Source organism: Rhagoletis zephyria, unplaced genomic scaffold, assembly GCF_001687245.7.
Source record: "Rhagoletis zephyria isolate East Lansing unplaced genomic scaffold, Rhagoletis_zephyria_1.1 Rzeph_scaffold_00001, whole genome shotgun sequence".
Taxonomy (NCBI): Eukaryota; Metazoa; Arthropoda; class Insecta; order Diptera; family Tephritidae; genus Rhagoletis; species Rhagoletis zephyria.
Window position 1 is genome coordinate 1,164,835 of NW_016157085.1, and position 12,479 is coordinate 1,177,313.

The window sequence follows — 12,479 nt, forward strand, 5'->3', positions numbered from 1 at the left end:
TACCGCCAAGCGGACAGGCTTTGGAGAGGAACTCAGGGTTGCAGACTAGCAAAAATTGTGTGTGTGTTATTCATACGATTGGAAAACATACTAATTTCCTAATATCAACAAGAAGAACAGACTCGAGGCTCCTGATAAGATTGGTAAAAGGGCATTGTTTGCTAAGAGCATTTAGCATTTAAATTAGGCCTAATAGAAGACAGACAATAAATGCAGGAAATGTAATTTTCACTGGAGGCAAATACTCGCATTACTCGGCACGATACTGCTACATAGCCTAACGACAGAATTCTTTAACATTGCGTGAAAGCATTGATTTTGTAGGAGTATATAGTTAGCGGAATAAAGAAACATTCGATATTTGATAGTGAGGACGACGGAGGTGTTTTAGTAACCACTTAGCCTTCTCAACATTTCCATTCGTAGCTCGTAAACGCATTTGGCAACGCAATGGATGTTATATTCGCCTATGTGAGACCTTTTATGGTCAGCCAGCATAACCTAACCTAACCTGCCACAGAAGAGAAACGACTGACGTACTGTTTTGGACTCGGAAAAAATCGCTTAATCGTGAATATCAAAAAAAGGGCAACTTATATACTTGTATCACTTTAGCGGATATGAGAGGAACATACCTTAAATCAGAAGCTATAGGGGCTGTCCATTCTGAGAAATGTCTTCTTTTTACCTTCCTTTTTTGTTATGGAATACATCAAAAGAAGTTCTTGCTAAAAATCGTTAAAGGCATTAATTGATGCGTTCATAAAATTTTCGTACTTACTGATTTATTTTTTGTCCATTTCAGAAAGATTTTTGTTTTCGAATTGAAAATTGATTTATTTCTTTACATTTGATCTATTTTCTAAAGAGCTTAAACGAAGTTACAATTATATTTATTATTACAATTTCTTAACTAGGAAGTACTTATTGCATTAGTACATACTTGTAACTTTAATTATCGCATTTAATGTGTTTTTTTTTTTTTTTTTCTAAAATAAAATCGAACATACACCAAGTACATATACATATGTAGTTTGGTTATACATATGTACATATGTATGTACATAGCAAGTGTTATTAAGTACTCTTTCTCCGCAACACGAAAGCTATTTTCAAAAATTGTCTGGCAAATTTAAAATTTTCCAAATATAGTAGCTTATAAATTATAAACAATGAAATAAGTTTCTATCTATAAATATAAACCTGTTTTAAGTAAGTAAGTACCGGCACACTGTCTTTTTTGCAAATTCAATAACTAGCATTGTAGTTATGCTAAACCCATTATATATAAATCCGTATTTAGTCGTTACAAGGTGTTGCAACATTAAAAATAAACAAATTGCATTAACATACCAAAACACAGCTGAGATTACTTTTTAATTAAAGCAATTCACTTTATTAATGCCGCTACACCAAAATCTTTACAAATACATACATAAGTATTTAGTAAATATATAAATATACCCGAGCTGCGGTAGAAATCGATTTTTTCGCTCATCTTAAAATTCTATTAACACATAATCCCACAAGGGCAAGTACAGGCAATTAAAAATATGTAGATATATATTTATTTACATATAGATTTGCACATAGTTTATTTTTTATTTTTTTCTAGACTTATAAAATTTAAACTTCGAGAATTGAATTAACGACGATTTACCAATATAGTTGACGAGTTTTGAATTCCCGTATAGGCTTGGCTTTTTTTTATATCTATTTGCGTGTGAGTGTGTATGTGTGTCTTTTTACATTGCGTTGCACTTAAATTTAAAACCAGTAAAGATCCTTAGATGACTCTTGTACTTGCGCTTCAAGTCCTGCAAAGAAGAGACAATATAGATATATATTTTTTAAATAATTAGATACAAATTTAATCAGAGTAGACTTAATAGAATCTTTTAATAACGTCCTCCGAGAAGCGATCGCATGTCACTGCTCCATATTGGGCATGCTCGGCAACTGGTGGACTTTGTCTGTGTTCTCCTAAATCAGAGAATAATTCGTTCGGGAATGGATGAGGCATATATTACTAGATATGCAACAAGGGACACTCCGCAAGGTGTTCTCTTCCCACCCATTTGAGTCTAACGGTACGCTTATAGGGTGGTTGCTGCAACTGCTAAGTACCGACAAATGTTGAACGAGCTATTGCAGAACGCGGTCTGAATGCCAACCCAGTAAAAATAATCACGGCACTCTTTACGAAGAAAACGTATATCCTAACATACATATTTATGTATTTAAATTTGTCTACACTAATCGGTTTGGCACTGTTGCCCTCAAATGCATTAATATATCGAGGCCTAACTGCCAAAAATGGGTGAAAGATTTTGTTTTTTAATTCTCTTTTTGATGCAGAAATGCACCTAGATACTCTAGGAATATTTCGGCATCAAAAATAAAATTTCGAAAAAAATTTCGCTTACACCTTTTTGGTGCTTAGGGGTCGATATGTACTCAGTTGAACAGAAAACTGACTTGACAGCACAACCTTGAGGTATGGATCAGAAAGTCCATTACCGACGTCTACGCCACAAAACGGCTACATTCAAGAAATAGCGCTTTAAACCGCCCATAGATCCCTGGATGTATGTACATATATGTACAGCAGTCGTACGTCCTAACTTATTTTTTGGCATCAGAAATTGGTGGATATCACTGGATACTTATCCCTTACTCATTCTAAACTTACCAAGGTTCAGCTTTATATGTGTTTTTATATCTGCCTCCGCCTGACGTTATTGATTCAGCGGTAGCCATTATTGTAGAATTAAGACTCAGGGAGGCAGGTTTCTGGCCTCATGGTGTATCCGGCCACTCGAAAATCTTAGGGACGATGACGCCCATACCAATACCTGCCAGTACTGACTACTACATACCTGGGACGGGACTGGAACAACAAGCTCATCACATACGAAAAGCTATAAACATGTATACTGATGTCTCCAAACTCGATGGAAAGGTCGGAGGAACCTTGCTCCCAGAGCAGGAAATAAATATATATTTTCGGATTCCAGACCACTTTAGGGTATACTATGCGGAGCTGCTGGCTATTTAGGATGCCCCTCGGCACCTAAGAAGAATTCCCAAGAAAAATACGGGTCTTTATATTCTTTAACAGTCAACCATGATCAACTCAAGATCTCTCACTGAATGCCGCAGATCTCTAAAGATATAGCCCATACAAAGATAAAACTCATATGGGTGCCTAGACGGAGTAATGTTAAGAGTCTCCCATAATTTTTACGAAGAAAGTGGCAGATAAAGCAATAGCTACTTTTAAACTATGTACATGCTAGGAACAACACCCTACAAGGAGCAAACGCTGGGGAAACCTCTTATGACAAAAAACACGCACGAGGTATCCATTCACTCAGGAATTTTTAGAGGTCACTGTCTAATCGGTGCAACTGCCTTCTAAGAACGATTGGGAAGCATAGCTCGCAGCTATAGAATAAACTGAACTGTGGCTTATCGACTATTCTCTTAGCCTGCCTTCACATGCCATCGACTCTGATAGCTAAGCAGCTATGGGGTCAAACGACTGCTTTGAAGCCCTGTGGATAACACTAAATATTTCCACCCTCATAGTGCCAAGGGTGCCACGACAGACGAGCTTGCGAGGAAGGGAACCTGCGGGCATACCGATATCTAACTAAAAATCATGGCTTTACTTACACTTATTCATCTAAACTCTAGAACGTCCTATACTTAGACACCGGAAATATGGCCGGCTTAATGGGCAGGTATTCTAGTAGAAAAGCTTTGCCTGCTAATGCGTTCGTGCTGCCGTCATGAGGACGAAATTGAAAGCATACAACAGTGTTTATATCTCTACCCAATCCTGGTACTTCACCATTACTTCTACCTGAGCGCACACGGCACTATGAAGTCTGAAGGTTTTTTAGTACCCATATACATAAGCTGCATTTTTTTTTGTAAACGAGCGACAAAAGAACCGCTCAAAGTAAAAACGTGTAAAATTTCCTTTTAGCTACTTAAGCAACCCTGCCGGTAGCTGGCAAGAAACATGTGATTAGTTCAACTGGATGTAGACACAAAAAACAATAAAAATTTATAATTATGCGAGGTATTTGTGTGATATATATACTTATTTAAAATATATATCATGTATATACGAAACTAAAAATTTCCCTCTCCACTTTCCCACTAACAATTCACAATAGAGCAGTTTTTTCACTTAACAACACTACTCTTCAGGTCTCGTATGTTTTAACCGACCTGGCTGAACTCGGATAAATAGCCGAGTTTGTATTGTTGCTTTGCGTGTATTTCGTTATTTAAGCGAGTATTCTTTTGTAGCTCGGTTGCAAAAGAATGGGCCTATAATATAATGAAGCGAGCTCTCAAACTGTACTACGTCCACTAGGCCTAAGCCTAGCCTACATAACTTAGTACAGTCAGTCTTAATCAAATAACGAAACCTACTGCAACTGAAATTAGGTTACTAAGAATATATTTAAGAAAAAGCTTTCACTTTAAATAGGAAATTTGTGCTTATTCCTTATTAAAGCCTTAATTTCATGAAAATTGCTTCAAAATGCTTAAATGTATAAAAAAAATATTCAATGCGCGCCAGACTTTATTGAATGGTAGTTTTGCTTTAACGCGGCCTATATGGCATTTATGTATACATAATTATATAGTAAGTACTAGTATGTATTTTCTTTATTGGGGTTGTTTATAAAGGAGTGAGCTGCTGGAAAAGTTCTTTTCACTTTACGACAAGCAGTGACATTCCAGCTTGGCGGCCATTTTTATTGTTTTATGGCTTTTGTCCTTTCGACCTCACTTGCGGTGACTCGTAAAAGTACAAATTCATATGGACATCCATATACATATATATATGAGTATACCACGTGCACACGTAAATACAGATATACATACATATGTACAAACATGCGTTTGATAAAGCGAAACTTTTGTATGTTTGAATAAATTTTGTGAAGGATGAAACAACCACCACCAAATAAGTTTAACAAACACAGCACCACGCGTAAGACATCCGCAAAAAAGGTGAGGTCTTATACATATGTACATACATACATATATACATATGTGGGGATACTTTTACGTTTGTTGTGCTCATACATACATATGTACTATGTATTGTTAATATTTGTCCATGTGGTTTAACGCACATCCTTTTTTCCGCTGCGGAATTTCATTGCCTTGAAAAGGGTCCCCACACGTCGTTTTGAATAATTACAACAGCTGGGGTTGTCATGACAAACGTACAATTGATGTGCTTACATATGAAAAGGATTCACTTTCATCTGCGCTCGAAGAAAAGCAAAACAAGGTGGGGCGAAGCAAGGTCCAGGTGAATGTATGTATGTACATGCATACATATGTATATACAAATGTAGGTATGCCATTATCCTCCTACACCCTCATCGTTCACAGTTGACGTATTGGTCGAGTGGTTAGAGGTGCCCACTACCTCCCGTAGTGCCAGGTTCGATCCCAAATCCGAGGAACATTAAAAAAAAAAAATTTAGAAAAAGTGCTTTATTTTAAAGGTCCATATAGTTGGTGTGTTTTTTTAATCATATGTTATTTTGACAGTGACAGCTCTTTTTGCGTTGGAAATCTTGACAGAAAGTCATAAATATCATATCTCTGGGGATGGGAAAGGCCGCACATGATCCACTGAGAGACGGTGTGTTCAGAGAGCTATTCGTGAAATAGAGCCAGAAACTGTCACCAAAGTCTTGGAAAACTGGGTTAATATGAATAAAATCGCGTTCCATAAATAATAGAAATGTTTGCTCTTTCCAATAAACCCATAATACATATAACCAAATAAATTATTTTTGTATTTTTTGATATTTTTAAATAGAACACATTTTTAAAAAGAAAGCCCTATGCAATTCCTGAAATGGTAAATACATGGGAGATGAACCAAAGATTTCATATTGCAGAACAGTAAAATGACATGTATGCGTGTATATTAGGGCGGGTCAATTTGAAAATGATTTTTTATTTGCCGTTAACCACATAACTATTCAGTAGTAGCCTTATTTTTTGTAGCTTAACTTGATAACTTTTAACCCCCAAAAATTGTTACAAAGGGTCCTTAAGCAGTGTTTCTTCTGAAGCACGAGCGGTATTCAACGACATTTTTCTGGTAGCCTCCTTCTTTAGAGATTCTCATGTGGAAAATACAATCAGAAATAAGTTTGTGACGTAGTTTCGCCAAATAAAAATCTTCTCTCTTCGCGAAATTTAAAAATTAAGAAAGGCAAAAAATGAATTTTTAAAGACGAAATTAACGAAAAAGTCAAATCTGTTCAATATTCCTTGCTCCACACAGAAACTTTTGAAAAATTACTATTGAAATTCTGTTCAAATGTTTTTTAGAAATTCGAACAAGAACCATTAACCTCTAATTTCAATTCACACTCACAAGTACCAAGTTTTAACAAGCAAAATTATAACTTATGAAATTATTTGTGAGGTCCTCGATTCGAATTTATGAGCTGTCAATGCGCCGAAATACAGAACATGCAATAAGAACGTTATGTGACCTTATAATATTAATAAATTACCAGAATGATTGGCAAAAAAAGATAACGGTCCCGTACAATAAAGTACGGATGGTCAGCGCAGGTATAAGAGTGAAATACTAAGCGAATTTTCCGAAGAAACCAGTTTCGAGTTTGTCAAATGGCTAAAATACGTTTTCTCCTTAACAAAGTTTTATTTTGCTGAAGTGCCGTAAAAAAGACTTTAAATTTTTAATAAAACCAAGCCCAAACACCCCAAAAAAATTCCAGGGAGGGTTCCATAATAAAATCGTTAGTATTGAAAAATTATTAAATAAACAGTATTATTATTGGAAGTCTCCTCAAGAGAAACAGAGTTTTCCACCCGAAAATATTGATTTTCAAAAATTCTATACCATTTCTAAGAAAAAAGTGGTTTCCTCCATATAAATTAAATGGAAAACTTCATAAGCTTTGGTGTAGTTCTAAAGATCTTTTTTTAACAAAAAAAATGCCGGTATTTTTTCTATGCACCCTAATGTGCATATGTGTAAATAGTGCCATTTGTATGTTTTTTGTTGTTCGAACTCACCTGCCATTGTGGGGTAACTGGAATAGGCTGCCGCACTTTCGAGCGCATGCGCGGTCTGTTGGTCGTGATGCAGTCTGCAATGAGAAAAAAATGCAATTGCAATTATGTATGTGCATACATATATAGTAGATACAATACTATATTTTATAGGTGTCTATTGGCCTAAGTTGGAACATTTGTAAATGATTACACCCTGCGACAGTAGTAGACACAAAAAATCGAAATATTCAAGTAACGCGGGGGGTCAAAAATAGTACAGTTTATCTCTCCGGCGTCAGGATTTTTTTAAAAAGACTTTGAAATTTCAAGGGAAAAAACAAATTATCTAAAATTTCAGTGCAATTTAGAATACCAAATGAAAGGGGAAAATTCTGTAGAATTGAAAAATTAATGTTTTTGTGAAGAAGGGCGAATAAGTATTGAAATTTTCTTTTTAAAATTGTATGTCTAAATATCCTAAAAAATTTCCAATAGTTATTTTTGAAAAAAATTCGTATTAAGGGCCGAAAAAATTAATTAGATTTTAAAAATTATATTATTTGTTAACAATTATTTTTAAAATCTACGGAATTTTCTTTTTCATTTGGTAACCATATTGTTATTCTTTATTGTAATGAAATTTTAAAATAATTTTTTTAATTAATCACATCATTTAAATTTCAAAATTCTGTTAAAAATCCTCACATCATAGAAAAAATAAAATAAAAACGGCCCTAGTTTCGTGTGTACGCTGATTTTATTTTGGTTCGAAATTTTTTAGTTTTTCTCGCGCGTTTGGTTTCAACTGCTCATATTCAAATTTTCTGAAGTCTGATTTATATGGGCTATTCAGCAGAAAGTTATGCTATTGAGAAAAAGCCATCTTTTCACAAAAGTTGAATCAATCTAATGCTCTTATGCATATTATAAAACATATTTAACAAATGTGCATACCTGGTACCATGGCTATATTGCTGTGGCAACCGTAACAGGCTACCGTATTGCGCCATATTGTGATGGTAGGCATGTGCGTGTGCCGCATGCGCATGTGCCGCGTGCGCATAAGAACCATAGTGTGCAGCGGCGGCATGTGGCACCCATGGATCCGTTGCGTAGCCACCGTCCGAGGTGTACAGATCACCAACCTGAAATTATAAGCAAACAACAAAAAAATATATATATTAAAAATGTGTAGATACTTATTTATTTAAAGTCGATAGTGTGCAAGAATAACTGCAAGGATGATAACAAAGCTAAAGATCATATGGATATTTTTTATTGCAGTTGGGGAACAGTATAATCGATTTCGGTGATGTATGTATGTATAAATAGTATATCCGTCACTCACCTGCGGATGTGACGGCGCGTGCACTGGATGCACATAGTTACTGTTCCAAAACGAAGGTGGGAAATTTCTTGCCGACATGGGACTACTCGTTTCTGTAATGAGAAAGAGAAATGGGGGAAAAAATTAATATAGGTTAATATTGGAAACAATTGAAATAATTGCTTAAGTAGTTGCTAGTCAAAGCCAATCTCTGTATTAGAATTGTTTTTTTGGTTTTAACTCTCTAATCACTTAATCAACTCCAGAAAAGTAACTCTAAGTTTATCCCCCAAAAAGTAAACTTCGTCGAAACGAAGACCAACTTGCTAAACTTTTCCCATCATAACGGGCCCCTAACTTAAGATCTGCGACCATCCATCTATCCGAATCATCCTCAGGGAGTCTGGTTTGTATTTCCCTTTATGATGTTTTTTTATGGACTTACATTCATTCAGCCTAACCTTGGTAAACCAATCAAAGGTTATATTCAGGCCTTATTGGATTCTACCGCGTATGGTACTGTCGATAACTAGATATGTTCCATAGTAGTGGGATAATAATCCACCATGTGTGGGCAGCACGTGTTTTGTTCTCCGCTAACAAATCCATGCTTTTCCAAAAACTTTCTAATTATGACCACAATAATTTGATGTGCGACCATCTCTGGAATTTAATCTGTATTTCCACTCTTTGGGATCTTAGCGCGTTGGGGATGGCGAATACCGCAGGAGCGATGGGCTTTACAACGATGTAGACATATCGGATTAAAAAAATATCAAACACTGATCGCAATGCTGGTAATAGAGGAGGAAGAAGGCCTTATCTGCGATAGAAAGACCAGATGGAGAAGGACTCGGCATCACTTGACACTTAAAATTGGCGTCAGTTGGCACAGAAATGAAACGACTTGCTGTTTTGGACTCGTCCTGAATCACTTAGCAGGTTACAGTGCTAATCAAGAAGTATGCAGACGAAGAAAAGCTGTATTAGAAGGCTAGAAACTTAGGCGCTCCCATTCCAAAAAAAAGAATCGAGCACGAAAGACCTGTCGCTGCAAAAAATCTGGATTAAAGGCTAAAACAGCCAAAGCTAAATATTTAAATGCCAAAGAAGAAAAAAATCAACCTATTTTTAGACAAATTCTAAATACTTCAATAACCATAAATTCCAATATCTTTATAACCTTACTTCCACAAAGATTTTTATGGACTCATTGACTTCAGCTGTTTCCCATTCTCATGCACGCACTTTCCCGCCACCCAACTCCCGCACAATTATCAACTTAACCACCACCCGCCTGCTGGCTGGAGCCGCAGCTGCTATCTCCACTGATTACCGCACGTAATTGTAAATATTTTGTGGCATTCGCAGTTTCAATTGGTTGGCATTGAGGAATTGAAAGTGAATTTAAATGATGCCTACTTTTGTCTACATACACGTCTGACTTTCGGTATAAATGCTGCTGCTGCTGCTACTTCTGCAGTTGCTGTTGCTGTTGGTGATGTGGCTGCCGCCGTCGCCGCCCCTAACACGGCATGATGGAGACATCTTGGCGCACGTATGCGGTTGTTGTTTGTCGTTATGGATTCGTAGAGTTGGTTTGGCTTGTTGCTTCTGCTTTGTTTTTTTTTGCACTCCTTACTTTCGCGGTGTTTTTGGTGCTTGTTGCCTCGATTGTTGGTTTAGCTGTGTGTTAACGTGCCTCGATTGTGTTGGTATTAATGGGAATTCCTTAGCGTCATTTCGTATGCACAACGGCGAGCTGACGACAGTCTGCTCAGCTGACTGGAGGCTGGTTGCATCTTTGGCTAACTGGGGCAGACTGGAGCTAGCTTTATTGCTATTGCAAACAAGGAGTTGGGTGTGTATTTGCTTTTGGGTTTTTTTTTTTTTTTTGTGATTCAGTGTGCCGTGGAGTACAGTTGTATGCCTAGTAAATATGCACTTTTATATTATTCTTTGTTTGTTTGTTGGTATGCATGTCTGCAGCTGTGACTGATTTTGGCAGTGCTGGCTGGAGCCACTGTGGCACGCGGCATTTGAGCGTAAGCAGGCGAAACGCAGCGTCAGCAAGTTTTTGCCTTTTGTAACGCTCAGCAACAGCGCAACATTAGTATGTAGGCATGTGTGGTGTATCAAAACATATGTATGTAGAGACGCTGAAAGAGTGCAAACAAATAGATACGATTCCCGCTCTAAATTGAGTTCGGAATGTTGTCGTCAGACATGGAATCAGACTCATCCGCGTCGCCACCACCATCGGCAGCAAAAGCCAGATCAACAGCAACAGCCGCTTCAGCTTGTGCAACATTATCGTCCGCCAATTCCAAATCTAACTAGATACATATTTGTTGGTTGGCGGCGTCCCAGTGCAGCAGCACGTTTAACGTGCGACAATACAAAATTCCGGCTGTTGCATTCCATAGCAGCACTCTTCAAGTGTCGAGTAGCGCTTTCTGTTATGAGCTCTATTTTTGGTAGTAGTTAAACTTCAGGAGGCTTACGGCTGCTTTATCGTTCAAATGCGCTTAATGAATCAACTTAATAAAGAAATAAACACTTCAAATAAAATAAGCATAACTTTATTTAGCATTTATGTTTATGTATACTTTACATACATTTACATATTCATATGGATGTATGTGTATATTACACCATACCATAAAAGCAAATGGAAATAGTTGGCCGTACACCCCTCATGTTGAAGTATTTTCGCAAGGCAATTTCGAAAAAAATATGTTTGGCTGAACCCAGAGGTCGCCGTCTTACATATTTTGGTGACGCCTACGAGTACATTCGGCAATCATTTTTTGAAGTGAAAATTCTTTAGCGGCGGTTGGTTGGTTGGGAGTAAATTTGAATTAGCCAATTGAATTAGGAAATTGAACACGGAAATGTTGCAACGGAAATGGTTGAGACGGAAACAAGTACTTCTTGAAAAATACCTATACGTACATAGATAAAGATAAGGATAAAGGCAAAGGTAAAAATAAAAATAAAAACAAAAACAAAGACGCGTAAAGATAAAGGCAAAAATTAAGACCAAGTTCAAATTAGACACTTTATTTATATAAGGTCAAAGGTGGAGGGGAATATGTAGATGAAGAAAATGATAAACATAAAAGTATAAACAGAGATAAATATAAGGAAAAAGATGAGCATGAGGATACAGATAAAAGTAAAGATGAAGATAGAAGAAGAAAGATTAAAATAAAGGTAATTATGTAGAAAAAGATATAGATACACAGAGCCTCAATCTGGGAACTATTTTGGGATTTTAGAGATTTTCGTGATTCCCGGGACTTATTGACATAATAATCGATATTGTTATCTATTTTTTTATCGATTATTTATGGATTTTGTTATCGATTATTTATCGATCTTTTTATCGATTTTGTTATCGACTATTTATTGATTTTGTTAATGATTTCGTTATCGATTATTTTTCGATCTTGGTATCGATTTTGTTATCGCTATTTTTATCGATTTTCTTATCGCTATTTTTATCGATTTGGCCATCGAAATTCAAATTAGTCATCGATTTTGTTATCGATATTTTTATCAGTTTTGTTATCGATATTTTGTTAGATGGAATAATGTACATAATTAGAACGAACAGGGGTAGAGGTAGGATCTAGATAGAAAAAAGACTAAAAGTATAATCTTAAGCAAAAGCAGATGTTCATATGTATGTACATATGTATGTATATTGGTTATGAGACAAAATAGATACATAACGTAAGTTTACGCCACATCTTGGAAAAGACCGCGAGAAAAGGATCGACACTCACCACCTATTTGCCGACTTTAAAGCCGCTTTTGACGGCACTAAAAGGAGTTGCCTATACGCCGCTATGTCTGAATTTGGCATCCCCTCAAAACTCATACGGCTGTGTAAAATGACGTTGAGCAATACCACCAACTCCGTCAGAATTGGAAAGGACCTCTCCGAGCCGTTCGCCACAAAACGGGGTTTCAGACAGGGCGACTCCCTTTCATGTGACTTCTTTAATCTGATGTTGGAGAAGATAATAAGAGCTGCAGAACTGAACCGCTCAGGAACAATTTACTA

At 36.5% G+C, this 12,479-nt stretch overlaps 1 protein-coding gene across 1 annotated transcript in view; it reads right to left on the reverse strand.

Annotated features, from left to right (window-relative positions):
- Window positions 1–1,043: 1,043 nt before the first annotated feature.
- vg (transcription factor vestigial) overlaps window positions 1,044–12,479 on the reverse strand; it is a 62,848-nt gene continuing 51,412 nt past the window's right edge. The window contains exons 5-8 of the mRNA XM_017608992.1: window positions 8,429–8,520; window positions 8,035–8,225; window positions 7,102–7,175; window positions 1,044–1,817 (exon numbers count right to left, since the gene is read on the reverse strand). Of these exons, the coding sequence (XP_017464481.1) occupies window positions 1,768–1,817; window positions 7,102–7,175; window positions 8,035–8,225; window positions 8,429–8,520 (407 nt within the window). The 3' untranslated portion in view covers window positions 1,044–1,767. The remainder of the gene's footprint in view (window positions 1,818–7,101; window positions 7,176–8,034; window positions 8,226–8,428; window positions 8,521–12,479) is intronic.